Raw genomic sequence first — 21,172 nt, 5'->3', positions numbered from 1 at the left:
TCCCTCCCTCGATCTCCTTCCCTCGGTCTCCCTCCCTCTGTCTCCCTCCCTCTGTCTTCCTCCCTCTGTCTCCCTCCCTGTCTCCCTCCCTCTGTCTCCCTCTCTCTTGGTCTCCCTCTCTCTGTCTCCCTCTCCCTCTCTCTCTGTCTCCCTCCCTCTGTCTGTCTCTGTCTGTCTCCCACCCTGTATCGCCCTTTATCTGTCTCCCTGTCTCCCTGTCTCCCTGTCTCCCTCCCTCCCTCTGTCGTCCCCTTCCCTCTGTATGTCGACCTCTGTCTCCCTCCCTCATTGTGTTTATCTATAATTATGTCCCCCCCTCTCGCCTCTTTTCCTATCTTCTTTCGTCAATCATTTCTCCCTCTTTCCTCTCCCCCTCTCCGTTTGTCTCTACTCCCGCCTACGTCTCTTATTTTTCCTTTTGGCTCTGTCTCTCTCTGTATCTCTCTCTGTATCTCTCCTCTGCTCGTACGTCTCCCTTGGCCTCAACATGGAGGGTTAATTACATTTTGCACTACAACATTGTCAAAATCGAATTTTCATTTTTTCCCATTTTTAGTCATATTGTTCTTTAAATGTAGTTATTTCAGTCCTTAGTGTTTTTTCCTGGAGTTTTTTCACTGTTAGCTGTATACAGCATTCTCCCCATTGCACAAACGGATGGAATTTCATAAGAAAGTTTCAATTTCAATCTGGTCTGTCACTTCAGTTTTTAAACTAAGAATGCTTGCACTAACCCCGCTCCCCAAACGCCCCACCCGCGCCCCGTAGCTATGTATCTGATTGTTGTGGCCTGCTGTGAGAGACTAAAGCTCCCGTCCCCTGCCTAAGACTTGCTAATTGGGCTGCTCATCTCCTGAGGCCTGGGATGGGCGGATATGCTCCATGCTGTGCCTCCTCTGCCGGCCCATTGTCATTCTGCCCATGACAATGGACCGGCCTCACTCTGTGGCCTGCTGAGAGTCACACTCGGCGCTGTAGCAACCTTTTAGGTAGGAAAGTGTAGTGACGGTGTAGTTCTTTCCTGCGAGGGCGGAACCGCAAGTGGTCCACAGGAACCGGAAGGCGGCCATTTTGTAAGGCGCCGATCCGGCAATAGAGAAAGCGCGCGCTGCCCCGGCACTCCGATAATAAAGGCTATTTCTTACATTTACCAGTGGCTCCTGGTCTCATTGATAACAGCGACCCCTCCTACAATGGCGAAGAGGCGGGACACGCCGAATTAAAAGAAAAAAAAAAGAAAAAAAAGTCGAAGGAACGAGCACACGCCGAGCAGAGCCCTACACAAGGCATTATTGGGCCAAATTCACTAAGAAGGAGAGCGAGCCACCGAGGAGCAGAATAAGGAATATTCGGAGCGCGGCAGTGGGCAGAAAGCGGCAAAGGGAGCTGGGGTGCAGCAGTGCACACTGAGCAGCACACCAGTCATGCAGGCACAGTAAGGGGCCACCAGGTGCACACAAGTGACCACTCGGGAAAGGAGGCGGAGCAAGTGGCACAAACACGCCGCAGACGCGAAGGCACCTGAGGGGACGAAAGAGAAGCCCCAGACTAGAAAAAGGGCGGGAAGAAAGAAGGGGCAGATGCATAGGAACCACTGCCAAGGAACCACTGCCGCAGAACGCCTGCGGATCGGCCAGCACAAGGTGAGGAGCCCAGCAGTAGGGACAAGGCAAGTCAGCAGGCAACCCTGGACGCAAGGGGTGCAGCGGGAGGAGTAGATAGCGGACAAGACCAAGGAGATGATACGGACGCGAGGCAAGCACCAGGAAGCCCGCCCAACCGCAACGTTCCCGCACAGGAGGCCCCGAGGGGAATCAAGAAGATGGCCACGCCGTCCACTTCCTTAGCAAACATGATGCCCTTCCTCCCGAAGAGAGGAGAACCCACGATGCCGTGGGAGGACTGGAAGAGATGTTTCTTGAACTACTTAGAGGCTTTGGAAGAAGAGAGCGACGCAGAATACTCCAGCCCGAGGAGAAGGAAAATTCTTCTACACAATCTAGGACCAGAGGGCTTAAGGGTGTTTGACAATTTGGTGAAGGCCACGAGAGACGAGACAGACACGGACGTGTTCAGACATGTGATAGAGGACTTGGACACGCACTACAGGCCAGTGGTGTGTGTGGCCATAGATCGGTGCAATTTCTTCCAAAGAAAGCAGGAAAGCGGAGAGACCATAGACGAGTACGTCGCGGCGTTGCAAAAACTGGCCCTAACCTGCAAATTTGGCGCCCTGCACGACGAGTTGGTAAGGGACCAAATCATCATGCACACGTCCAACACGACGATACAAGAGAAGTTATGGGTGAATGGCAACGCCCCCCTCAAAGAAGTTTGGGCCTTGGTCAAGAAAGCAGAGCTGTCTAAAAGATGTGCGCAAGCGGCCAGAAAAGAGACAGGGGGCACTCAAACCGTGTGTAGAGTGATGGTGCACAACAAGAGTGACAAAACCAAGCAACAGGGACCACCTAGATACCAATACACCAAGCGAGGCCAACAGAAAACTGGTGCGGTGCAGAAGGCGAGTGGAGAGAGATGGACAAGTTGTTACAGATGCGGTAGCACATCACATCTAGGCAACGACAGAGTGTGCCCAGCGTTTAAAGCGAAATGTACGTTCTGCAACGCGTTTGGACATTATGAAAGAGTTTGCAGGCGGAAGCCCAAAGGAGCAGCAGTCAAGTATATAGACCAGGGCAGCCCAGAGGAGGAAGAGGCACAGGCGGAAGAAGAATACCTGGAAGAGGTCTTATACATAGACGACCAAGTCCTGGACGTGGATTGTAAGGGGTCCAACAAACCAATACTCAACATGAGCATAGGAGGTGTGAAGGTCTACATCGTAGCTGACTCCGGAGCTCCCATCACGATTGTACAGAGAAAGGTGTGGGAAGAGAAGTTCTTGAGAGAAATAAAGGAAGAACTAAGGCAAATGGATCTGAGACCAGTCACCTACACGGGACAGAGAATACCAATGTTGGGGTATTGCCCGTTGCCATTTGAATTTAGAGGAAGGAGAGCGAACTGTAAACTATATGTGGCAGAAAAAGGACCCTCAGTGCTAGGGTGGAAAGACCAAGGAGCGCTAGGGATCCAACTAAATCCTGGAGGAATAGAGAAAGTGTTGCTGATGGACATGGAATGTGAACAAGATGGAGAAGCGTAGAAGAGGGAATACCCCCAGGTGTTCAGCGGGAAGATTGGATTATTGGCCAAATTCAAGCACATGATCAGATTGAAGGAAGGAGCCACACCTGTGAGCCACAAGGTTCGAACCATTCCTTTCCGCTGCAGAGAGGCTGTGCAAGAGGAGTTGGACAGATTGGAGAAAGGAGGTGTGATCGTAGCAATCGAAAGTGCAGAATGGTTGTCACCTCTAGTGGTAGCGCAGAAGCCCAATGGCAAAGTGAGGCTATGCGTGGACCTCAGGGAACTAAACAAGAACATTCTAGTTGACAAATTCCCACTTCCACGCATAAATGAGATGCTAGCAAGGACGAAAGGCATAAAGTGGTTTGCAACGGTGGACCTGTCCTCGGCATACCATCAGGTGACACTCCATCCTAAATGCAACCACCTCACGTCCTTTATAACACCTTTTGGGTGCTACAAATTTGTGAGAATGCCGTTTGGACTGGCCTCGGCAGCCACGGTATTCCAAAAAACGAATGCACCAACTATTTAAACAAGTGGAAGGAGTCCAATACTTCCAAGATGACATTCTGATAATGGGAAAATCGAAGCCAGAGCACAATGAGAAACTACACACTGTACTGAAAGTATTACAGAACAAAGGTCTCACTGCAGAGTGGGCGAAATGCACATTTGGAATGCCATCAGTGACATACCTGGGGCATGAAATTAGTGAGAAGGGAATTGAGCCCAAGAGAGAAAACATGGAGGCGATACATAAAGCACCAGCCCCGGGGAAGAAGGAAGATGTCAGGTCGTTCCTCGGCATGGCGGAGTTCTATAGCAAGTTCATCCCGAATTTCGCCACTAAGACACATCACATGCGTCAGCTATTGAAAGAGACAAATGGATTCCAGTGGGGCAGAGAAGAACAAGAGGAGTTCGAGGCCCTGAAGAAAGAAATGAGCGAAGCCATACCACTCAAGGGCTTCGACCAAGGAGCCACTGATGCCAGCGACCGTGGTCTAGGAGCGGTGTTTTTGCAAAGGTCTGACAGTGGGGAAACGTCCACTATCTGCTTCGCATCAAGAACATTGGCATCGAATGAAGAAAAAATCAGTGTCATCGAGAAAGAAATGCTGGTGGTGGCGTGGGCGATGGAACGCTTCCGGCAGTTCCTGTGGGGAGCCAGGTTCTTGGTTCGCACTGACCATAGGCCGTTGATAAAAGTACTTACATCAAGCGGTCATGCACATGCCACCCCAAGAATAGCAAAGATGACATTGAGACTCCTAGATTACGTATATGAAGTGGAATATCTACCAGGTCCCAGGAATTAAGTTGCAGACTTTTTGAGTAGAGCTGTGGTACTGAACATTCTGGACCCGACTATGGTGTGGTACCGAAGCCAAACCTGTTCGGGCAGTCCTCATCCCCATGGCCGAGCAAGATTAGCATCAAAGCACAACATGCCATAAACCGTTCATCGCACACAAGCCATGTTTTATCGCACACACACCTGTCCCTGTTTCTTCTTTATGGTCTGTTTTACAAGGAGGAGGTGCCCGATTTTATTGGGGGTTCATCGATATCTGATGGAAGTTCTGGGCCTTGCTGGGTGATCCATCACGAACTGGACAAACTGAAATGTGGGATTGTCATCATGACTTTGCTTTCTCTTTGTAATAGAAATATTTATATGACTGAACTGTAAAACTAGGAATTCTTGCCTGAAGCTGATATTTTTGTATAAAAAGAGAAGGCTGGTTCTGTAAAAACGAACAGTCTCCTGAGAATATACACACCGTGCTGTTGTACTTCTAGGACGCTTGTTACTTGGTTGCAGCCAATAAAACTCGATCCTTGACATCACCTAAAAGACTCTGTGTTTCTGTGGTCCAAAACAGGAAGGACTCAAGAGGTCTCTGGGTGTTCCCCCTGGCACCGCCAGGTCCCTAAAAACCCGGTACCTCAGTTGGCGCCCAACTCGGGGCGGTATCAAGCGGTATCGGTCCAAGCCAGATGTTCGTGAGGAGCTTCGTGTGAAAATTCCAGAGGACGGCCAGCCACTTCAGCGACGTCGACGTGGTTCCGAAGGTCTTTGCTGCGAGGTTCCCCACGTCCCAACGGCTACGAAGGACTGCTGCCCTGACTATCGCCCTGTTTTGGACCCATTGATGATTGGTAGAGCGAAACGATAGATGAGTCTTCTAGTGACGTCATCGATCTTCAATACTTCAGTTAAGTATAAGTGGAGCGTCTCCCAGTCCTTAGTTTGATCCTTAGTTTTTGGTAATGTTGAGATACGCTTTCATTTGGAACTTGCAAGCGCCAAAGCCGAGGGACTCGTGTATTCACGAGACTATCGTATTCGATAATCCTTTGAAGTTTGAAGCTAGACTAGTGAGCGAAGATGCCTGGTTTTAGCAGACTTGGAAACTTGTTTTGTCTTGGTTGTAGTAGGGACTCCCTATTGGAGGATTCGTGTCCGGTTCCTCCGATTGGAACTCCAATATATGAGCTCTATGTGAAGCACGGCGTAGGTCCTATTGCATATAATGAAGTATGGATCCGATACACCAGAAATTATGGTGTTCTAAAATGGCCACAATATGGTAGCTTTGATACAGAGATTTTAGATAATTTAGAGGTGAAACTTTTCAAGAAGAAAGCCCGGCCGGCGATGTTTGACTCCTTTCGCCTATGGCGCAAAGAAGCCAAACAGAAAGAAATGAAATTAGCAAAGAAAAATAAACAAGGTATGTCGATGGTACAAGCTGCTGTTGCATTCAGAGATAATGAGGAAGAGCAAGAGAGTGAACAAACACTTAGAAGTAGGAAGCTAGCAGTAGACAAATGCTACCCAGTTCTGCCAAGTAGAGGACAAGGATCAAAAGAGACACCTGAGAAGGATCCTTTAATGTCCCATCTACTGAGTTCTCCACCTCCATATGCACAAAATGCTACTGCACCCTGTAACGCTTTGTTATACCACACCCCACCGCACGAACACCAGTTCTTCCACAAACACCAGCTCCTCTTCAGCTGGTTTCTACTTCTCCGGCACAACCCTCTCAAGGGCCGCCGCCTTTGCTATATACTTCATCTACCTTTTCTGTGATTTCGCCTACTGCTCCAACTGCTTATCCTAATACTCCTTCTGATACTGCCTCGACTTCTGCTTTACATCAGCCTATCTTTTCTGGCGTTTCTGCCGTTCCATCAGCTTCTCCTTCTGTTCGACAGAGAGTGGCAAACACTCTTACTGGTCTTTTCTCACCTTTCTTTGGGTCGCCTAAGACGACCCCTAACACAGAACGTAGACAGTTGCGGAGTCGACTGCCTGACTATCAAGAGAGAGAAGTACTGAATGAGTTAGCACGTAAATGGGTTACTGATACTGCAAAGTATGATGTTCAGTCCGTCTTGGAAGTCTTCCATCAGTGGGAAGCATCTACACAGAGATATGTATTTGAACAAATGTGCATATATCTCCGTGAAGATTTGAGGGGAAATGATCTAGAGTACGACATGCAAGAATTATTCCTTGTGCGATTCAAGTTCGCAGAAGGCATGATTGTGAGTGCCGATGTTGAACAAGCAATAGAGATGTTGTTGTCTTATAGGAGTAAGGGAAGCAACTCCAGATTGCTTTCTGATCATGACATGCCAGGTAGGAAAAAGGCGTGACAGTATCCCATGAGAGAGGTTCCCCCAGTTTGGAGGGAAGGTAACGCAAATGCGAATCCAGCCATTCCCCCGCATTTCCAACTTGTATGGGTACATGTTCCTTGGAAAAGATCTGAAGTTTTAGCGCTCAAACAGACATTGCCTGACCCCCGCAAAAATCCTGCAGGGTATTATAAGGAGTTATCACAAACTGCCAGTTCATGTATTATGAATCTAGCAGATGTAGACATGTTGTTTGGAAATGTTGTTCCACAGCCCTTATGGGGAAAGATTTGTCATGCAGACCATGATCAAGAGTTAGGTGATACATGGGTTAATATTGCTGCTGCTGATGCTAGACAAGTTGGTGGCTTCAAGCCTGAGCCTTTGGTAGCAGAACTTCCTGGTAGAATTATTACATATATGAATACTTTAATGCCCGAATTGCATGTGAATTGGGACAAGTTGTCTGCGTGCAAACAGAAAAAAGATGAAAATGTGTCTGACTTTTTCACGCGGTTTGAAGAGACTTTCGTCGATCATAGTGGTCAGGATATGGCTACTGAGGGTGGCCAAAGATTGTTTGTTGACAAATTTGAACATAATTTGCTTCCTGAACTGTGTAATAAGTTGAAGGACTCATAGAGTGCTTGGGCTGTTTCCACGTCAGCGCAGATTTTAGCCACAGCCCGGTACTACGAAAATAGGCGAAAAGACGAGCTAGAGAAAGCAGATAAAAAGACGAAAGAATTGAAGACTAAAGTCCTTCTGCAGCAAGCTTATCCACCTCGTAATAGTAGTCAGCACGATTATCAGCAACCACAGCAGTACTCGAGGGATTCACAAAGAAACGAGTCTTCTCAACGGCGTTTACCATATAGTCCAAATCAGTGTGCGTATTGCAAGGAAGAGGGTCATTTCAAGAATAGTTGTCCGGCTTTGTTACGGCGTTTGAATGGTGTTTCTGGTGCGAGAGGTAGAGGTGTTCAACAGGCTCCTAGAGGTAGGGGCCGTGGAAATTTCACCCAGAATGCTCCTTCTTTTCCACCTCAGAAATCCATGAATAGCTTTGACCAACAGAATAATGCGTCTTCTAGGACAGCACAGTACTATGCTGATGACTGCTATGCAGAAAACGAGAATGAGGGTAATGATTGCTAGGACATCCATGGACAAAGAGAGGGAGTTGTTTCAGTTCCAGTAGATCAGAATGGACCTTATGTTGAGGTGATTACATCAGGTGTGTCAGAGCCTTTTCTGCTGGATACTGGTGCTACAAAGAGTTCTATTATGCACTCAAAACTTCCTGGTGCACCTTTGTCTGGCGAAATGAACATTTCAGTAGGTTTTTCTGGCGCCCCAATTAGGAACCCGATCTCTAGTCCTATGTCCCTTTCTGTTGGGCCATGTGAATTAGAAGCACCCCTCATTCTTACAACAGGTTGTGGTGAAAAATTGTTAGGATTGGATCTGTTAAAGAGACTATATGCAACTTTGTACTGTTCTCCTTCGGGAGTACAACTTACACTGGGTAAGAAAGTGGTTTCTCCAATGTATTTGTCAAGAGATAAACTTCCGACAGAATTGTCTTCTCTTCCAGATATACTTTGGGCGACTGGTTCTAATGATGTGGGTCTTTTGGAAATAGCGCCATATGTTATAACATTGAAAGCCAATGTCAGAATGCCACGTATTCCCCAATACAAGATCCTCAGCGAAGGAGAAAAGGCGTTGTTAGCAATCATTTACGATCTGATTGAGAAAGATGTCATTGAAGAGACAACAGGGAACATCTGTAACAGTCCTGTCCTGCCGGTTTTAAAGCGTACCGATCCTTCCCAACTGCCTGTCTATAGGTTCGTGATTGATCTCAGAGAGGTGAACAAGATTGTTGTGCCACAGTTTCCAGTTGTTCCTGATATAACTGCCCTATTGACTATGATTCCAGCTTCAGCCACTTGGTTCACAGTGATTGACTTGAAAAATGCTTTCTCCAGCATCCCTATTGTCGAGGAGAGCAGGGATATTTTTGGCTTCAATTTAGGAGGCCGAAGTTTCCGCTTCAAACGCGCTCCTCAGGGCTACTGTGAAAGTCCATCTATATTCAGTCAAGCTCTGAAATCACAACTCGACATGATTGTTCTACCTGATGGTGCGACTCTTATTCAGTACGTCGATGATTTACTGGTCGCTGCAGATACTGAGGAGATTTGCAAGCAAGCCACTTTGTCATTGTTGCGTCATTTATGTGATATGAAGCACAAAGTCTCTCTTTCAAAACTGCAATTTTGTCGACAAGAAGTGACCTACTAAGTTCACATCTTATCGAAGGAGGGAAGGAAGCTGACCCCAGAGAGAATACAGGCAATTACAAAATTGAGTGTCCTGCGGACACAGAGAGAAGTGCGTCCTTTCTTGGGCATTACATCATATTGCAGACAATGGATACCGAATTTCTCCTTGTTGGCCAAACCTTTGGTGGCCTTAACTTGCAAGGATACACTGAAACCCATTCCATGGTCTGAAGAGTGTCAGAAAAGCTTTCACGAATTGCATGATGCATTGTGTTCGGCTCCTGTGTTGGGTACCCCCGACTACAGTAAGCCTTTCACATTATATGTTCATGAGAAAGAAGGTTGTGCATTATCAGTTCTGACACAAAGTTTTGGGGGGAAACAGCGTCCATGCGCGTACTTTTCAGCAACTCTAGATCCGGTAGCTAAGGCATTGCCAAGTTGCTTGAGAGCCACTGTGGCAGCAGCTGTCTGTATTCGACAGTCTGCTGGGATAGTATTGAATAATATGCTGATTGTTATGGTCCCACATGCAGTAGACATTTTTCTAAACAGAACAAAGAAACAGCACTTAACTATAGTGCTCGATTGTCAAGTTATGAGCTGACACTGTTAGCGAGCCATGTCCACATAAAGAGGTGTGACACACTAAACCCAGCCACGTTATTGCCCATTCCGGTAGAAACAGATGAGGTTGAACAACACGACTGCTGCTTTAGGACAGAAGAAGAGACAAAAGGGAGAGTGGATCTACAGGACACTCCTCTTCATGAATGTAATGATGCTTTATGGGTTGATGGTTCACGTTTCAAGTTGCCAAATGGTGATACGACTGCAGCATATGCTGTAACAACATTGCACACGATTGTTGAAGCTGCACGTATTCCACACAACTCTGCACAAGCAGCAGAATTGATTGCACTCACAAGAGCATGTGTGTTAGCAAAAGGAAAACGAGTGAATGTGTACACAGACAGCCAATACGCCTTTGGCGTGGCTCACAGTTTTGGACGATTGTGGCGTGAACGTGAGTTCCTGACGTCGCATGGTACAAAGATCCAACATGGTCAGTTAGTAAATGAGCTTCTCGAGTCACTGACCTTGTCACTACAAGTTGCGATTGTGAAATGCAGTGCACACAAAAAGGTAACGGATGATGTTGGTCGTGGGAATTCGTTCGCGGATGAGGTTGCGAAAGAAACTGCAAGGAATGTGATGAGTCGAATGTATGTTGCAGGCCCTGCGAGATGGATTGGTGATGTTGGTATGTGCGAAGACACGATTGAGAGTGTGAAGTCTATCCAATCCGAAGCCACAGAGAAAGAGGTGAATGAATAGAGAGAAAGTAAGGGTAGATTGGACGCAAAAGGTTGTTGGGTCGAACTGTCAGAGCATCAGAGATGGCTGCTACCCGATGCGTATGTGCTTGCAGTGGTGACAATGGCTCATGGAATGTCCATCACCGCGCTTTGCGGGTCCTGCACCCACGTCTCGTTGGCGGCCATTTTTGGTTGGGGATAGTGTGCACGCTCTAGTCCTCTCTCTAGGAGGCGAGCAGTGCATAAATTCAGGCAAATCAGGTTAGTCCGCTCCTAACAGCTTAGCGCATTACCTGCAGCGCTCTACTCGCAGCGCGACCTTGCCAGCTGCTCTTTGAGTTTTTAAAACTCCTGTTTTTGGTCCTTCTGTTAAATTGTTTATTTTAATTCTTTCCCCTGATTTTAAAAAGCCGGCTACGCATACTTGCATTTCTGTCCCCTCTCCCGCACTGTAATTGGATAACATCACCGCGCTTTGCGGGTCCTGCGCCCACGTCTCGTTGGCGGCCATTTTTGGTTGGGGATAGGGTGCACGCTCTAGTCCTCTCTCTAGGAGGCGAGCAGTGCATAAATTACAGCCATGCTCACGCGCAGCGGTGACGCGCAGCGGAGACGCCAGACTGACGCCGGAGTTACGCCAGAGTTCAGCCCGTCTGCGCCCGTCCGCGCTGAGGACGGGCTGCAGGCCGGGCAGGACCTGGATCTCACACCTCTTTTATCTGTAAAGGTAATTAGGCGCTACTCTCCATCTGTGCTCCTGGCGCTCAGACCTCCTGCACGCCCTTGTCTACATCGCTTTACACCGCTAGGGTTACTACAGTCCCGCCGCTGTACGACTTGCTCTTCCTCCTTTCATCCTCCTGTCGTCTGCCCTTCTAGTCCTTGCCCCTCTTCGCCAAAGCCCACTACCTCTCTTAGAACTGGCTTTCTTGTAAATGTGCGCTCGCTAATTAAACACAACTTAGCCTTCCACGATTTCGTGGATGAAAGACAGCCGGACTGGGTCTTCATTACGGAGACCTGGGCTACTGACTCCTCCGGTCATGACCTTCTCTTAGCTATCCCAGAGGGCTATTCCCTACACAGGCTCGACAGACCTATACGTAGAGGAGGAGGTATTGCCATTCTATTCAAATCCTCCTTTTCCTGCAAGGTCAAACCGCTATCCTCGCCTCAAGATCGTTTTGAAGCTTTATACTTTTGTATAACATGTGCTCCTTCGGTCTCTTTCACAGGGATACTGATCTATAGGCCGCCTGGCCACAGAACTAACTTTGCCTCGGATATTCTGAGAATCCTAGAACCTTACTTTGGAAAGCCTTGTCTCACCATTCTGGGCGACCTCAATTTCCATCTAGATGAGGCCGACTCTAAGGACACTCTATCACTAGTCGAATCTCTCGGAGCCTGTGATCTTACTCAGCTTGTTACCAGTCCCACTCACAAGGCAGGTCACATCCTCGACGGGATATTCTCTAATGATTTGAGACTTTCCAGCGGCTCACCCCTGCCGCTAGTCTGGACCGACCATCTTGCAGTTCCTTTTCATTTTACTTTCCCTACTTCCTATTCCACTAAGAAGGTGACAACTTCTCTCGTTCTTAGAAGAAATCTTAGAAACCTCACGGATGAGGCCCTCGCCTCTCTAGTTCCTTCTCCTGAGGCTCTCTTCCCTAAAGACGCGGATGAGGCTGCCCAAAATGAGGTAATATGAATTTTCATGGTCAATTGTGTCCCCTATCGTAGACCCCCAACGGCTCCATGTACGTGCTTCAAGTACATGTATGTTCCCTCCACTTCCAGCTATGAAGACGCAAATACATTTGCGTCCAACGTTAACATGTCCTCTTTCAGATCCACCATGAATGGGTCGGATATTCGGTTCCTAAGTGTGCCTTGCCAACGTCTTTACATGGTGCACTTTTCATGTTTTCTAGCTCTGGTGAGTTAGGCCCTGATTCCTGCCATCGAGCCCTTTCTGACTTCTGTTTCTGAAAGCTACAGTCTGCTGCTTCCTGACCTCTACCTTACTCCCTGTGTGGCGAGCGGTGCCAGGCTCGGCCTGCTTGCCTGCCAAGACTGTATTCAGCCTTCAAGTTATCTGCTCCGCTCCTCGAAAATACATTCCTGTCTAGTAGTTTAGGAAAACATCCTTCCCAGCTGCAGAGCAAAGGGCCCGGCCTCACTGTCTCCATGCAAGTAATTCATAGCTCCTGTTACCATGGTAGGCCCATGGCCCCTCGCATCTCATGTAGACACGTAGTCGCATATGCACGCACTAGCAGTCAGTATAGAATAGCCTCTGCCCGAGAGACCTTTCCTTCTAGATAATACAGTTCCTCAAACACAAGATATTAGATATGATTTGGGATTAGGTTGTTCTGACACCCCAGACTTCTGTCTCCTCATGTAGGGCTAAATGTCAAGTCCCCTTCACCCTCCAGTTCCACGTCAATTACACGTCATGCTGCTGCACGCGCATCTCTGCCACATATTTCTGCTGACACTGCAGGATTCTTCTATGGATCCACCCACCTATGATACGTTTCAAGTGACGTTGTCTAGCACACACCTCCGTGTACGCCCTTGTGCACGCCTTCTGTTACGTACATGTATTCTTATCTCGTTTCTCTCAGCTGTTACGCCTTCTGCATCTATCTCTACTGTAATGCATTGACTATATATATGATGTTCTGTTATTAAAGCATTGTACATGTTCATGTCCATTCCCTTCCTGAACCCTTGTGGTGATGGAACATGATACCTGGTTCGAACCAATTCCTTTCTAAGGAATAAAACCCTTCCAAAACTCAGATACCCCGGATTCTGCCTCTTATTTTTGACTGAGTTATTCTTATTGAACTTTACCACATAAATTAAGCATAGGTAATTTAAATTTACCACAAAGATCTGAAGGATTCCATCACCAATGCAGTGGAAAAACTTGCCCCAGCATCCCTGCGATATGTAGCCCGTCGTAAACCATCAGCACCATGGTTTTCGGACCATCTTAGATCATTAAGGCAGGGCTGCAGAAGCAGTGAGAGGAGGTGGAGGAAATCCTGGGATCCTATGGACTGGGAGGCCCACAAGTCTGCTCTACGGGAGTACAAGCAGAAAGTGATTATGGAGAAGCAGGAATACTTTTCCAATCTTACTAGGTCACTCACTTCCTCTAGGGAGCTTTTTAAAATCGCTAACTCGCTATGCTCCCTTCAACTCCCTGATCCCGTAGTCAGCTCTCAAGATCTATGCGACGACATTGCAGACTTTTTTCACAACAAAATCCTTGATATTCATACTTCACTTGAAGTTCAACGTCATTCTCTGGACGAGAATATTCCTCCAGGCATAAGCTCTCTTGAGTCTCTGGATACAGCCCCTTCTAGTCTTCTCACGGATTTTCCACCTCTGTCTCTGGAAGGATTGAATCTTCTACTCGACAGGACGAAATCCTCTTCTCCATTGGATCCACTACCTCTTAAGAAGCTGAAAGAGTGTAGGAGCAGTCTTCTTCCCTCCTTGTTGGAGGTGATGAACAAGGCGATTGTCCAAGGCTCTTTTCCATCGGTAGGAAGAAGGCCATAGTGAAGCTGCTCCTTAAGAAACCTTCACTTGACCCCGGCCTCCTTAAAAATTTTAGGCCCATTTCCCTTCTTCCTGCACCTGCAAAAATACTAGAGGCACATTTGAATCTTCATCTATCTTCCTTTCTCGAGGCCTCTGAGTATCTTGACATCACCCAACATGGATTTCGAAAACATCATAGCACAGAATCTGCTCTCACCTTTGTAGTCGATAACATCCGACGCAAAGTTGACGCTGGTCAAACTACTGTTCTAGTGCTACTTGACCTCACGGCCGCATTCGATACCCTGTCTCCCGCCATCTTAACATCTCGGCTTAGGGAGGCAGGTGTTACTGGGTCGGCCCTGAGCCTCCTTAACTCCTTTCTCCTTGATAGGGAACAGAGAGTGATGCTTGGAAACCACCTCTCCCCAGCTAAGTCTTTGCAATGTGGGGTGCCACAGGGGTCGGCTTTAAGTCCAACCCTGTTTAACATCTACGTGGCCCCCCTTGCTAGGCTTGTAAGATCGCAGGGGGTGGAGGTGGTATCATACGCCGATGACACCCAGATTATGGTGTCATTCACTCATTCATCTGTCACTACATCTGCCTCCAGCTTCAGGTCATGTATGCAACATGTTGCAGACTGGATGGTCATCAATTCCCTGAAGCTGAATGGCGACAAGACAGAGGTGCTGGTCTTTGGGAAGGACCAAGATGTCTGGTCGAGTGAGTGGTGGCCCTCCTCTCTCGGCACCTGCCCCACTCCCTCTCAATCTGCCAGAAACCTCGGTGTGGTGTTAGATACTTCACTCTCGATGTCCCTTCAGGTGAATCGGACTGTTGCAACCTGTTGGGGCGTGATCAGGATACTCAATAGAATTCGCAGCTATCTGTCTCTTCAAGCACGTAAGCAGATTGCAGTCGCCCTTGTTGGCTCCAGGTTAGACTATTGTAATTCTCTTTATATGGAGTCCAACAAGGGCCTTATACATCGGCTGCAAATCGTGCAGAATGCTGCTGCACGCTTTGTCTTGGACCTTCCCAAGACATCATCTGCCAATACTGCGAGGAGGGACCTCCATTGGCTGCCTGTCCAGCACAGAATCTATTTTAAAATTCTTTGCCTGATGTTCAGAGCTCTCGAGGATGGACCTAAATGCGCTATCAGCTCTCTTCTTACCCGCTACCATCCTACAAGGTGCCTTCGCTCTGCGGGTCTACTCCAGCTTGCTGTCCCTCGTTTCAGGCTCACCAGATGGGGAGCCAGGGCCTTTTCCGTCGCTGCTCCCCAGCTTTGGAACACTGTGCCTATGGAGATCAAAACTCTACCTTCTCTGGACCTGTTTAAAAAGGCTTAAAACGTGGTGCTTTTCAAGAGCCTACTCAGGTTGAACTGCTGAGTCTTTGTTATGAGCTGATTTCGGAATTAGGCGCCTTGAGGCCCATTGGGCAAAGTTTGCGCACTATAAGACTCTTTTCATTTCATTTCATTTCATTTCATTTCAATGTCTCACATCAGTGTGAAAGGGATCTGTAAGTTGTTGACTCCAGTATGGCAGAATAGTGGAATCCCTTAATGTGCAGAGAATGTGGTCAAGAACTGTATGGTGTGTCTGAAGTACAATCCTGGTAGAGGAACCCCAACTCCAGCTGGTCATTTTGCGCCTCCAACGTATCCGTTCGAGGTTTTGCAGCTAGATTTCATCCACATGGAGAGGTGCAACAATCTGAAATACGTACTCGTTGTTTGTGCCTTTTCCAGGTGGGTGGAGGCGTATCCCCTTAAGGACAATACTGCCTTATCCACAGCCAAAGCCCTTGTCAAAGAGTTCTTCCCTAGGTTTGGAATGCCTAGAATGGTCTGGAGTGATAATGGGAGTGAATTTGTGGGACAAGTGATGAAGAGAGTGTGTGAGGGGCTAGGCATACAATAGAAGTTCCACGCTGCAAATCACCCCCAATCAGCTGGACTAGTAGAGTGCTATAATGGCACTCTAAAATTGAAACTGGCCAAGATCCAAGCAAGCACAGGTCTTAAATGGCCTGACGCCCTGCCTTTAGCACTCATGTCGACAAAAATGACTGCTCACTCTAGAGTGGGACTTAGTCCTTATGAAATTGTGTTCGGCCGCCCGGCCAACATATGGGGAGTGCCAAGGCCCACAAGGTTCAGTGAGATAGAGCATCCTGTACTGCTTGACTATTTGCACAAATTGACGACTAAATTGCGTGTTTTACACCAACAGGTCCACGACAGTCTGCCTCAGGCCTCTGAAGCTCCAGGACACCCTATCGATCCTGGAACTTATGTCCTTGTGAAGAACTTCCAGCGAACGAAGAATGATCAGCCCCGGTGGACCGGCCCTCATTTAGTTCTTCTCTCGACCAGATCTGCCGTCCGAGTTGAAGGGAAAAAACATTGGGTGCATGGGAACCACTGCAAAAGGGTCCCACTGCCCCTTCCATATGACCGGTGGGTCCAGGAGGGAATTGCTGACTCTGAGACCGAGACTGTGCCTCGCTTCTTACCCTTCAGTGATGCACGCTTGAAAGGAACTACCTCTGAAAAGGAAAGCGATAACATTCTGCAAGGATCTGTGCCACCGTCAATGCAGTTGGACACTACTGAGCCTGGACTCCTGTTTCTGAACCACACAGCTCCTGGTCGAAACCGCTATAACCTGAGGCCAAGACCTATGACTATGGACTAATAAAAAGTTTTTTCTTTTTGATCGTGCAGCTCTCTCATCTAGGATACTTGCTCATTTTTGATTTTCAAACCGCCATCCGGTTCTGCTGCTAGGGTCGCGGTTGCCACAGTCTTTGGAGTGCAGCTGGAGACGGTTAGGTTGACAGTTCTGGTTGGTCCAAGGGAGTTGCCCTAAACTAACAGAAGCACTCCTTAGCAGAATCAATCTCCCACCGCGGGCAGCAACTTAGAGGATGGAGTTTCCCAAGACGGAGAGACCTGCCAACTCTACGAATTTTAAGACGAAAATATGCACTGTGATGGCAAAAACACGATTTTTAATAATATGCATTTTCATGTTGTGTAGCATAATGATGTTTTTGATTGGCTATGCTTTATACACCTTTCCAGTTTCCTTTGTACACACCACACAGCCCACACCTCCTCCTACTGTTTCCCCACACTCTTTCCACCCTCTGCCTGAACACGAGTCTGCCAGAAGATTAGAATTCATAAATAACTCATTCGTTCAGCTCCTACACCAGCACCAGTCTGTAATGAACACAACGAATTGTTGGGTATGCGGACTTATGCCACACACGACAGATAAGGGTATCCCGTATTTTGTCCTGCCGTTTAGCTACTATGGTTCTCTGTGGGCATTTCAAACAATGTTTCTATTCGCCATTGAACCATATCCCCCACGTCCCACAGGAAGCAACTCGAGTAACAAGGCACTAGTGGCAGGGATCAGAAATATGAGCAGAGAGATTGACACATATAGGACGATTCCCAGAGATGAATTGGAGCCTTACAGTAGATGGAATGTCACGAAATATGGAATTTCCCTGAGTAAGAGCCAGCAAGCAAAGAAGTCCTCCCCAATCTGGATAGTACCCCATCAAGGTCACCTGTGTCTGCAAGGAAATGGCAACAACCCCAGAGCTCAGTTAGGGAACAGTGTCTTTACTGAAACTTATGTTTTCCCGTCTCAGACCTCCCCTTCGTTCTTGGCAGCTAAGGGTACATACTTTGTCTGTCACGATAGAGCATATACATGGCTGCCCCCTAACTTTTCGGGCACATGTTTTATCTCGTTCCTGTTGCCACCCACCTACACGGCCGAGGCAGATTACCACCGGACAAGGACAGTTAGGGGTGTCGTGAGTAAAGACGACACCGCGGAACAGGAGTTTGGAGATTTCGCAAAAGGTTTTCTGCCGTTTTGGGGGCCTATGGTGAACAGCAGGAACATTCGCCAATTGACGAGGGTAGTAGAATCCGCCGTGATTGAAACGGCTGGTGCCCTTAGTAACTTGACTGCGGAGCTCCAGTCGGACCGCCTTATGACTCTTCAAAACAGGGTTGCCCTAGATGTCATACTTGCAGACCGTGGTGGGGTATGTAAAGTGATCCAATCCAGTTGCTGCATTTTCATCCCCGATAATGCTCCGACAGTATACCAGGCCATCTCCAAACTGCATAAGATCTCTCAGTCCATTCATGTGGACAAAGGAGACTGGTCCTTGCTGGGGTGGTTCTGGGAACTGATATCTGCCTGGGGATGGAAAACTCTGATATTCATCAGGATGGTCTTAGCCATTCTGTTCCTGTTCTGCCTGTGTGTACAGTGCGCTCCTGCAATATGTGGCCTCTGTGCTACATCATGTGTAAGGAAGCCTGTGTCAAGGGACGAACTAAGCAACAGGATGATGCTACAGCAGCATCTCCATGACTTCATGAATACAGATTTGGACTCAGATTAGCATGAGTTATTGCCTATATATGGGCAAAAGGAGGGTCAGTGGTACTGAAAATTCTGGACCCGACTATGGTGTGGTACTGAAGCTTTACACTTGTGTCAGAAAATATCATCATACCATGTCGAATTTGGTATCGGCAGACCGGTACTGATGAGGACATTATACCTATGCATTTGCATCACAATCGAGTGATGCAATCACCTTAAAATCGTAGTTTCTGTCTTGAACCCTCGGGTTCCATTTACTGAGCGGCATCCATCTTGTGGTTGCCCTTACATAGTCAATTGACCAAGGCCGAATTCGATCCGAAAGGACACGTACACCTTTTCTGACTTCTCTGTGACCTGGGCGAGCTGACTCCACTGCCTCAAGCCAAACCTGTTCGGGCAGTCCTCATCCCCACGGCCGAGCAAGATTAGCATCAAAGCACAACATGCCATAAACCGTTCATCGCACACAAGCCATGTTTTATCGCACACACACCTGTCCCTGTTTCTTCTTTATGGTCTGTTTTACAAGGAGAAGGTGCCCGATTTTATTGGGGGTTCATCGATATCTGATGGAAGTTCTGGGCCTTGCTGGGTGATCCATCACGAACTGGACAAACTGAAATGTGGGATTGTCATCATGACTTTGCTTTCTCTTTGTAATAGAAATATTTATATGACTGAACTGTAAAACTAGGAATTCTTGCCTGAAGCTGATATTTTTGTATAAAAGGAGAAGGCTGGTTCTGTAAAAATGAACAGTCTCCTGAGAATATACACACCGTGCTGTTGTACTTCTAGGACGCTTGTTACTTGGTTGCAGCCAATAAAACTCGATCCTTGACATCACCTAGAAGACTCTGTGTTTCTGTGGTCCAAAACAGGAAGGACTCAAGAGGTCTCTGGGTGTTCCCCCTGGCACCGCCGGGTTCCTAAAAAACCGGTACCTCAGAGCGGCGGCAAAAGAGAAAGCAGAAGAGCAGGACACCCCTGGATGGGAGGGGTACATGGTAGCTACCATGCAAGATGTGGAGCAGGTGATTAGTGAACAAGAATGGACTGAGGCGTATCAACAAGATGAGGATCTGGAGGCCATAAAAGGATACGTGACACATGGGTGGCCAGAGAAAAGACACCTAGATGAGAAAATGAAGAAATACTGGGAGGTGAGAGAAGAGCTGTCCCTAGGAGAGAATCCCATGTTCTTATTCCGAGGAGACAAGATCATCCCTCCCCAAGGATTGGTAGGACATGAGGGACATCAAGGGATAACGAGGATAAAGGCCCTGGCAAGACAAGCATACTTGTGGCCTGCCATTGATGCCCAGGTGGAGAGGTATGTGAGGGAATGCGATTCATGCGCCAAGGCAGACAAGACACAAACCCTCGTGAGACCTCAACTTGGCAAGTTCCCGGTGCCCAGCAGTCCCTGGGAGATGGTGTCCATAGACATAATAGGACCCATTCTGAACATTGAGGGGATACAGAAATATGCTATAGTATTGATGGATAGGTACTCTAAGTGGCCTGAGGTGGAAGTGAGAGAAACGGTGGACACGGAAATGGTATTGGCGTTCCTAAACGCGATCTTCGTGAAGGAAGGAATCCCCAGGATAATTACATGTGACAATGGGCCACAGTTTATCTCAGCCAAATGGGAAGCGTTCATGTCCAGAAATGGGATTGAAGTAAAACACACACCTATGTACCATCCGGCAGGCAATGGACTGGCCGAACGGTTTAACAGTGTCATAATGGGGAAAATCCAAGCTGCCATAAGTGATGGGCAGGATTGGGAAAAGGAGCTACCCAAGATGCTATGGGCATACCGCATTACACCTGGAAGCACAGGGTACAGTCCGTTCAAAATTTTGAGAGGACGTGAACCATTTTCAAAGGACAACATGGCGTGGAGACAGATGGTAGTGCGCAAGAGACATATACAGAACATCAGAACATTAGAACAAGCGACGCAATGTACAAGCGGTGTCTCTGGAAAAGGGAGACTGGGTGAGAGTGAGAGTAGCCACGTTAAAAAGAAAAGGAGAAAGCAAATTCACGCCACCCCTTCAGGTCCTGGAACCATATGCCAGATCGGCGTTGTTGAGCGATGGGAAAGTGTGGTCGCAAGACAGAATGGCGAAGTGCAACAAAATCCTAAGATGGGAAACTGAAGGCGAGACAGGATGTGAAGTGGGAGCACAGAGAAGCGATGTCAGTGGAAGGATATTAGAGCAAGTCGGAAGAAAGGAAGAGCAAGTAGAGGAGACGGGAAACGAGGAGGTTGGAAACTATGAGGAAGGTGCAACTGGAAGTGAGGCTATAGCAAAGGGACATGAGGAGGAAAGGAACAGAGAGAGACAGGACGGAACCGGAGGTGAAGTGAGCGACATGCGAGAGCTGCATGCTACCCGAGGACCCCGAGAAGCAGAAAGGAAACGGAAGACGTGAGGACGCGAGCAGGACGAATTGTGAGAAAACCCAAGAAGTTCGAGAACTTTAATATGAACATCTAGTAAGAATGTTTTGGTACCGGTTTTGTTCATTGGTTAATTGTTTAAAAGGGGGGAGATATGTAGTGACGGTCTAGTTCTTTCCCGCGAGGGCGGAACCGGAAGTGGTCGACAGGAACCGGAAGGCGGCCATTTTGTAAGGCGCCGATTCGGCAATAGAGAAAGCGCGCGCTGCTCCGGCGCTCCTATAATAAAGACTATTTCTTACATTTACCAGTGGCTCCTGGTCTCATTGA

General features: G+C 47.8%; 1 protein-coding gene across 1 annotated transcript; it reads left to right on the top strand.

The window, feature by feature from the left end:
* Window positions 1-1,330: 1,330 nt before the first annotated feature.
* Window positions 1,331-20,314, top strand: LOC147716798 (uncharacterized). The gene is made up of 2 exons (XM_086920434.1): window positions 1,331-4,496; window positions 19,376-20,314. The coding sequence occupies exon 1, from the start codon at window positions 1,823-1,825 to the stop codon at window positions 3,164-3,166; it is 1,344 nt and encodes a 447-aa protein (XP_086776560.1). The 5' UTR covers window positions 1,331-1,822; the 3' UTR covers window positions 3,167-4,496; window positions 19,376-20,314.
* The last annotated feature ends 858 nt before the right edge of the window (window positions 20,315-21,172 follow it).

Source organism: Lissotriton vulgaris, chromosome 5 (assembly GCF_964263255.1).
Source record: "Lissotriton vulgaris chromosome 5, aLisVul1.2, whole genome shotgun sequence".
In the NCBI taxonomy this organism is placed as follows: Eukaryota; Metazoa; Chordata; class Amphibia; order Caudata; family Salamandridae; genus Lissotriton; species Lissotriton vulgaris.
This window is presented reverse-complemented; position numbering and strand designations above follow the sequence as displayed.